The following is an 8,547-nucleotide window of genomic DNA, read 5'->3' on the forward strand; positions in this document are numbered from 1 at the left end:
ACCGACCTGCACGAAAAGAGATGTTTCTTTTTTGAACGGAGCGCCGGCCGAGCCAGTGTTTCGACTCTTGTCAGAAACATGGGCGTGCGAAAGAGATGAGAATTGTTGGGCTTCAGCCCAGTGGCCCAACCCGGACACTCAAGGCCCATAGACTAACCCTGCTGATAATATGGCACCAAACCTAAATCCCATATATTAACCTCAGTATTTTTTTTGGGTCGTATTTTGACTGGACTTTTAATTTTAAGCTTTAAAAATTAAGTATTTAATCTCTAAGAGATTAATAAAATAAGTGGATGTTTAATTGATGAGTGAAATGTGTAAACACTTTTATTTCTTATGTTATCTTTATTTTTTTATCGGTGGATGATGTCATCTTTATTTAAAGGCCCCAAAACATTTCCCTTTCTCAACTTTAACCAAACAATTTTTGTACGATATTATTTTTTAATATTTTAAAAAAATAGAAAAATATTTTTTTTTTCTTTTACAGAAAATACTAAATAAACAATCAATCGGAGGGAGGAAGCTGCGGTAGTTCATCTGTAAGCCCCCATAGCCCCGGCAAGGTCACCAACAGCCTTTGTTGTCATGAGGGACCTTGCTTGGGCTGCCATCTGCAGCGACTTGCTACCGAAGCCTCTTGCCCTCTCTATAAATTAAAATTTAAAGCAATTTCTATAGATAAAACAAAAAAATTTCTCCATAATATAAAAATAAAGTAAATTAAATTTTATTAATATTTTTTGCTCACTCGCTTTTATTAATTTTTCGACACACCCCCGGAATTTGCCAGCCTACATCCTTTTTTTTTTTTTAAACTTCATCAATCTGATCCACAGTTGGAGGGTCCAACTTGGAGGAGCCTCCTCCAAATAAGTAAAATTAAACAAAATATTCAGTTATCCAAATACGAGCATTTTTGAAAATGAAAAAGAAATTGGATCTCTCATGAACAAATTTTTGTGATCATGACGTTTCCCAAAATAACTCCATAATTTGTATCAGACATCCTTGTAAGCCTAATCCCTGATTCATAATTAAACTTCTTTAATTAGAATTAATTCACAAGAACGAAAATTTTTTATATTAAATACGTGCCAAATATGCAGATTATACTGAATCAAAGTTTGGTTATTTTACTTATAAAAAAAAGATTTACGGATTTATAGTTTAATAATTTGAAAAAATACTCCTAATTAAATTATTTAAGAATTAAAATAATATGTTATTTTAAAAAATTTAAGCAAAATATTGTTGTACGTTTTAAAAAAAAGAAAGTTGAATATCCACTCCTAATAAATAAGATTACTCTAAATCGAATTACTCATGATTTGGAGTATGATCGTGCAATGCATAGATATTAGCTAATTTTTATGATTAAAAAAAGTTCGTTTTAGATTCAAAAAAATTAATAAAATTTTTAATTAGCTAATTTCTATGATAGAAAAAGTTCGTTTTAGAATTAAAAAATAGACAAGACTTCATAATCTTGAATGCAATTATTAAACATAACTAAACAAGGCTAAAAATTTATCATCGCTCCCTCCCCCTCAATTCCCTTCGGTTAGTGGATGCTGGACTGTCAAATAAATAAAGAAATAACTGTGTACAGTAACAACATAGATTTATTACATGCTTGGCAGAACCTTCCAGATCCACATGGCTGGAGTGGCAGAACAGTGCAATAAAAGTTGGGACTATCTTTGTAACATCAACCACTATAGTTTTACATCTGGAATTGAAGTGAAGCAATTTAACAAAGAGATACAGATTATGTTACATAAAATTGACAAAAACAGAACAAAAAGGGGGGCGAAGCCCTAAAAAGGAAGAGGAGAAAAAAATAACGAAAGAAAAAGAGGCAGAAGTTCTAATAGAGATCACACATGATCTAAGCCCCCTCCAAACCTGCACTCTAACCCAAAATATAACCTTCCCTAACCACATCATGATACACAGTTTTCTTTCCTCCTAACTCCTCAGTTTCTCCATTTTCTTTTCCCAGCTTTTTGTCTTTTTTTCTCTATTTCTTCTGTGGTCCTTTCCATCTCTCCTCATATACAGGTACACAAGAATGATTATGATTAACATTGTGATGGTGATGCTGGTGATGCTGGTGATGATGATGACGACGACGACGACTATGTCAACGAAAAAGGAAAAAAGAAAATTTCCTTACTTCCTAGAACGCAAGCATGAGTTCGGGGGTCAATAAACCACAACCCTGAGGAGTCCAGGCTGAGGCTCAGAGAAATCAAGGCCTTCTTCCTCGAGCAGATACCGCTGCACGGCAACCGGGAGTCTCGCAGGAGTGCGGGACCCACGGGTGTGGTGGCCTGTCCCCACACATATGTAGACCTGCAGGCGCTGTTCTGCTGCCCGGGCGGCACTTCTCAGGACTGCTAGCTCATGCTTCAGCACGTGGACAGCCTCACTTACGTGGAGCCCATGTAGGTCTATCATTCTCTCCTGTTGCCCCCTCCCGTCTCCACCCTGCATCTCCAGTGGGACCGGGTTCCTGATAAAGGTTGGCCCCAAAAGAGGTGGAAAACAATAGATACTTCACCACGCCTTCATCTGACAAACTTTTAACCTCTTATATCACTTGGTCATGGTTCCTCAAGCTCTCATAGGATCTTTGGAACTAGAACCAAGAATCACATCATCCAAGATAGCGTGAAAGTATCTTTCCAAGAGCGGGACTATGATACAAATGTCCACAAGGGATCAGGCATTTGCCGTAACTTTAAAACCTCACTTGGTAAAAAACAAAGTGCAAGAAATATACCTCTGACGGTAAATCGACTCATGAGCTTTTCCATGAGCAGCCTTCATGTGCATATTATGCAACTGGCCTTTCACGCTGAGTTCTTTCGCAAGTGCCTTGTTACCAACCAGGTATGCTTGTCGAGCCTGTTTCACATATATGAAAAGCAACATACATGAAAGGAGCATCGCATTTTCCAGGCGCTGATTAAAAATATACTGAAATGGTAATAGAACAAAGGAACAAAGACTAGCACATTGTCCAGGTTAGGGATTTTAAGCAAACTCGGACCTACATACTACTCATGGAAATCCCATTGAAGTCAGTGAAAATGACTCAGCTATTTGCATAACAAGTCAGCACTACATCACGAGAATTTCAGCAACCATGTGCATCAAACATTTCCTAATTACATAAGAAAAATTGACCAACCATTTAATGTAAAACCTTGCAATGACAAATAGATTTTTCTTTTACTTTTCGATTGGATAATATAAACATAAACTATCTTTGATAAACTATCATTAGTCAGAAAAGGGATCATCGAGGGGATGCCAATCCTTTAGGTTATGTTTGGTAGGAGGGAATGGAATGGAATGTAATCAACATCTCTCTTGCACTTTTAAACATTTGGAATGATACTTCCATTGTGATGGTCATTTTTCTTCAACTTGATGGAAAGACCATTTCTTCAAAAACCCAAGGAATGCTCATTCCATCAATTCAACAAACTTGCACAACAAAGAAAATGAATATCAATGTTTTATTGTTAAGAATAACATCTTGTCAAGTGTAAGATTTTAATTATATTCAATTGTGTGTTTAATATCAATTGAAATATCATCATTTTTCTGCCGAATTCATTACATTTCATTTTATTAAACTTATTCTATTCCATTCCATTCCATTGTACCAAACGAAGCCTTAATGTCTACAGTATAGTAAGGTAAAAATGTATAACAGAATCCCAGTATTACATAGTACTTCTGTGCATGAATCATGTCCTAAATAGATAATAGGAATTCACCCACCATGTTTCATGATCAAGTCAAAAAAAGCATGCAAATACCAGCTGTAACGAGAGGTTTTGATGGGATCGAGAACCATTTACCAGCTTAATAGTTAGATGGACCGCATCAAGAAATGCATGCATATCCTGTAACCTGGATATCCCAGATCATATCCTTTATGCATCTATCTATTAAACTGGTAAATGGTGACTCAATCCCATCAAAACCCCTCCTATTCCTCTCCACTTTGTTCCAAAGATGAATCGATTTTCAAAATATTAGTACACTACAGCAAGAAAATACTAAACATTTCTGTTTGATTAGGTTCCTTTGGAGTTCATTACTATGCTGCCATAGCTCTACATGCCTCTCCTTCAACAGTTTCTATCTCCACAAATTTGAATCAGGGGTAACTCACCTTATTGTTATAGAAGGCAGCTGTGTAATTATAAATATTATGTTACTAAGAATCTTTAGGACAAACCTGTTCAAAGTAAGCATTCCTTAAGCGCGCGTGATCACGAGCTTCTTCCCGCAGATCAGAATAGAGATTTGCTGCCATCTCAACAACATTAAACAAAATATACGCAGTGGTTGATCTCTCCTACAAATAAATTATGCAAGAAAATGCCAAGACAGTTTCATTTGACCAAGAAAATATTACCCACGGCCTCTCCAGTCTCAAGCCACATAGGAGGTACCCGAGAAGAAGCTCGACCCTGCAGCCTATCACTGTACATAGCCCTTCCACTGCCGCCACTGCTACTGTAAGCACTAGCAAGTATCTGGGAACTTCTACTTGACCCAATAGTGGAATTGCTCGAACTATTTCTATCATACTTCCAAATACCTGAATCCTGAGGGGGCATTTTCTTAACAGCTGATGCAAAATCGGGGGCGCCTCTTGATGAAGCTGAGGAGCTGGACTTGAAGAACAGTAAGTTGTCCTTGCCAGTAGGTCTAAAAGGGTTTTCACTCTGCTCGGGATCATCTCCTGTGTATTTCTGAAGACCACTGTGAGTTTCCGGTGCAGAGAGTACGGGAAAGTCCATTGCATTTAGATTAGGAGCTGACACAGTCTTCGTGCTCACGTTCGGGGTGAAGGCACCATCTATTTGAAGCTAGACTCAGGAATGGGAGCAAAATATTAACACAAATTTTGTCAAAACAGATAAATCATAAATAGTGACAGCATTCCAGCATAGAAAGAATAACTGGATGAATAGCCAAACTGATAGTGCATGGATATTGCAGGACTACGGAGACAGTCAAAAGTAACATAATTTTCAATAAGAATTTGATTTTCTTATGATCTTGATGATCTAATGAATATGGAAATCTGGAAATAAGAGAAATAAGACCATCATCATACAAGCTAGCAAGGGAAGACTCATAAAAAATTCATCTTCCATATAGAAAGAGACGCATAACTACAAAAGATTACAGTTTGACAAATAATTAAAGGGCTATCCCACAGAAAGCTAGGAGAAACATTCGAGTCTCCCATCCTTTTTAACTTTTTTTTTTCTCCCCCCACCGGCGCGGGGGGGGGGGGGGGGGGGGGGGGGGGGGGGTGGGAAGCAAGGTAATGGCATACTGATCTACAATTTGTAAGACAGCTGTTCGGCATGATCGAAGGTAGGCTGGACAGTAAAATATTTAGCAAAATACAAAGTGACACGTTGTTTTTGCTCAAACATTTTCATCTTTAAAAACCACAAATCAGGAAAAGTAGGAGAAAAGAGAGAAACTTAAAAAAATGTATTGAACCAAACACACTTTAAGCTTCCAAGCAACAAGATTATACCTCTAACTGTGTGAGCATTTCAATAGTCATGTTCAGATCACATCCATTGGCATAATAAACTTCGGCAAGACTATCAGCTGCAAACCCAGGAAAATTAGATGCCAAAAACTCAATAGGGTTCGTCTTGGTAGCATCAACAATTATGTGCTCCCCCAAGACATCATTGCCACTGTGTACAGAATTTCCATTATATGAAGCTCCCTCTCTGGTCCCACCAATGAGTTGATGATTGCTTCCTACTTGCTTGTCCCAAGGTTTAGAAACCATATGCAAAAAGCCTGCAGAAGAAGCATCTTCTCCAAAGGAACCAGAGTAACTCAGCTTTTCAGTGGTGAAGCTAGTTTCATTAAGGCCATGTGGAGACAATTCCCGAATCTCATTCAGGACATAACCATTGGCGGTAGAAGTAGTGAACCTTGCGGCTTCGCTTTCATCATGTAAGGAAAGACCCGCCAAAGAAAGGCCGCCAATGCTTTGAGAATCATCCTCGAACTTGAAGTCGGGAGTAATATCATCAGGGAGCTGGTGGCGCCAAAATTGGTGAGCTTCTTCATCAGAATTGTTTGAAATGGATGACTCCGATCTATTTATAATTGCTTTCCCAAACGACCCAGAAGAAGCAAATCTACGGGCTGCATCTGTGTTGCTTGTGCTCCCAGAAGATGGCGATCTAAGAGCAAATGGAATGAACTCTGCAGCATTTGGATTCAAGGTTGTGACTCTTCCAGGGGACCCTACCTTCGGGTCGTTCGTTTGGATCCCTTTCTTGGATAAGCTCATTCTTCGACTGTGATTGAAGCAAATAAACACACTACATTCAAAGAAGAGAACACCCTGAAAGAAAATAGCCGAATCCCTGTGTTGCCATCAACCAAAACCTGTAAAGCAACTTTAATTTTTCAATGACAAGCTTAATCATTATCTACGTCAAACAAAAAATAAACTGATTGAAAAGTCCCAGGGAACCCGGAAAACCTTGCAGAAGAATGAGACTTAATTATTTTAACCCCATAACCTTATCCCGTAATCTTGACAAACCCTGAATTCAACAGAAAAGACGCTCTAGATGTTTCAAAGCCGTCCATAAATCACGAAGACTGCACCCACCCAAAGATCTTTGCAATAGGTCACAGGAGAAGTCCAACTAAACTAACCAGTCAGACGTATATTCAAGAGCTCAGCTCAAAATAAGAAAACATGGAATATAGTGAAAGGAGAACTAAAAAACAGAATCTAGTTGAGGACAAGAACAAAAATGCCATAATCTGCGTAAAATATATACATACATATATATATATAATACATAATAAAAGGAGATCTAGACGTAGAATCATCATAAATCGAAGCCGACAAAAAATGCGAAATCATCAACAAAAAGGACGCTAGACCCATGAAACCCTAACGTAAGAAGGCAAAAAAGATGGAATTTTTACCAAAAATTTCGTTGAAACAACTGATAGTTAAGATTCAAACAGAAATAACAGCAGGATACCTCAATAATTCCCAAAATTCAAAACCCAAAATACTAATAAATAAACAAAAGATTGGAAAGATCAGAGGAAGATGGGTAGCTATACATGTACCTTTGCGAATAATATCGAATCGGTCCATCACAGGGGGGCGAAAGTCAAAACAAGATCAGATGAGAGAGAAAGGGGGCGGGGGGGGAGAAAGAGGATAGGAGCTCGGGAATTAGGGTTTGAAGCTAGGGTCTGTCTGGGCTTTGCTTTCTTTCTCCACAGTATTATCTCAGCTATGAGGAGAGGCTGGCTGCTCTCTCCCCTCTCTCTTCTCTGCCACCACCACCTCTTCTGCCCTCTTTCTCTCTCTCCGATGTATCTTGCAATCTATCCGTCTATCGTCGTGTTGGCGTGTCTTTTGGGCTTTCCTACGGGTTTTCGTCTCCCGTGTTTTTTTTTTTTGCCACAAGGTTTTATTAAGAGAGGGAAAACAAAAAACAAAAAACGAAGAACGACCACAACAAGGCCGACCTCTTCCTACGCCACTTGAATTTTTTTATTATTTTTCAGTTATTATTTGCTCTTTCTTTTTGTTAAAGTAAAGATTCATGACCAAAGTAATGAAATAAAAATCATAATATATAAATATTTATACATATTTTTCGCATTAAGTGGTAATTGCAAAGCTTATGGGGCATGTGATTAGGGGTGGCAATTCGTGTCGTGTCGTATTTATATGTGTCGTGTCTAAACAGATTCGTGTCATCGAAGTTATAACCCGTACACGACACGATTATTAAACGGGTCGAGTTTTGGAAACCCATACACGACACGTTTATATTCGTGTCAACCTGTTTAGACACGTTTAAACACGTTTATCGAAACGTGTCATAATAGATACACATATGCACGACACGATTATAAACGTTATCCGGACACGTTAACACAACTTGTTTATCAGATTAACTCAGTTACCCGGATACATTAACACGACATGTTTATCTGATTAACTCGTTTACTCGAACACGTTAACACGACATGTGTTGGATTGGGTGAAAAAAAGAAAAAGAAATTAGGTTAGAGACTTAGGAAGTTAGGATTATATAAGCATATTTTGGTAAATCCAAATACATAAACGGATTAATGGGTTACATGATTATAGTAACACGATTAAACATGTCTAAATAAACAGGTTTAATCGTGTATAATCGGGTTACACGGGTTCAACCCGATAAGATACGCTTATTAACCGTGTTTAAACGGGTTGAACCTGTTTAGACCGATTATAAAAAATGTCCAACCCAAACCCGTTTAACTCCGTGTCGTGTTATCGTGTCGTGTGAAATATTGCCAGCCCTACATGTGACAAGTAAATGAACTTTAACGACACATTTGGGCCTAAATTAAGGAGGCCCATGACTTGATTAGGCCCACCCATTGAAGGATAACCTATGATCGAGAATTACAAGGAAACTCGACTTGAATTCCATGGCAAGACCC

The 8,547-nt window shown here is 38.2% G+C and overlaps 1 protein-coding gene across 2 annotated transcripts; it reads right to left on the reverse strand.

Moving 5' to 3' along the window:
- Positions 1 to 1,610: 1,610 nt before the first annotated feature.
- On the reverse strand, positions 1,611 to 7,488 carry LOC116195385 (polyadenylate-binding protein-interacting protein 7). 2 transcript variants are annotated; one of them, XM_031524544.1, is made up of 6 exons: positions 7,171 to 7,486; positions 5,588 to 6,465; positions 4,445 to 4,901; positions 4,265 to 4,335; positions 2,792 to 2,916; positions 1,611 to 2,521 (listed from the first exon to the last, which is right to left on the reverse strand). In XM_031524544.1, exons 2-6 carry the CDS (start codon positions 6,365 to 6,367, stop codon positions 2,212 to 2,214), a joined length of 1,743 nt encoding a protein of 580 aa, XP_031380404.1. In that variant the 5' UTR covers positions 6,368 to 6,465; positions 7,171 to 7,486; the 3' UTR covers positions 1,611 to 2,211. The 2 variants fall into 2 exon arrangements, with proteins under 2 accessions (XP_031380404.1, XP_031380405.1); XM_031524545.1 differs by having other exon boundaries at positions 2,368 to 2,705; positions 7,171 to 7,488.
- Between the last annotated feature and the right edge of the window lie 1,059 nt (positions 7,489 to 8,547).

Source organism: Punica granatum, chromosome 2 (assembly GCF_007655135.1).
Source record: "Punica granatum isolate Tunisia-2019 chromosome 2, ASM765513v2, whole genome shotgun sequence".
NCBI lineage: Eukaryota > Viridiplantae > Streptophyta > Magnoliopsida > Myrtales > Lythraceae > Punica > Punica granatum.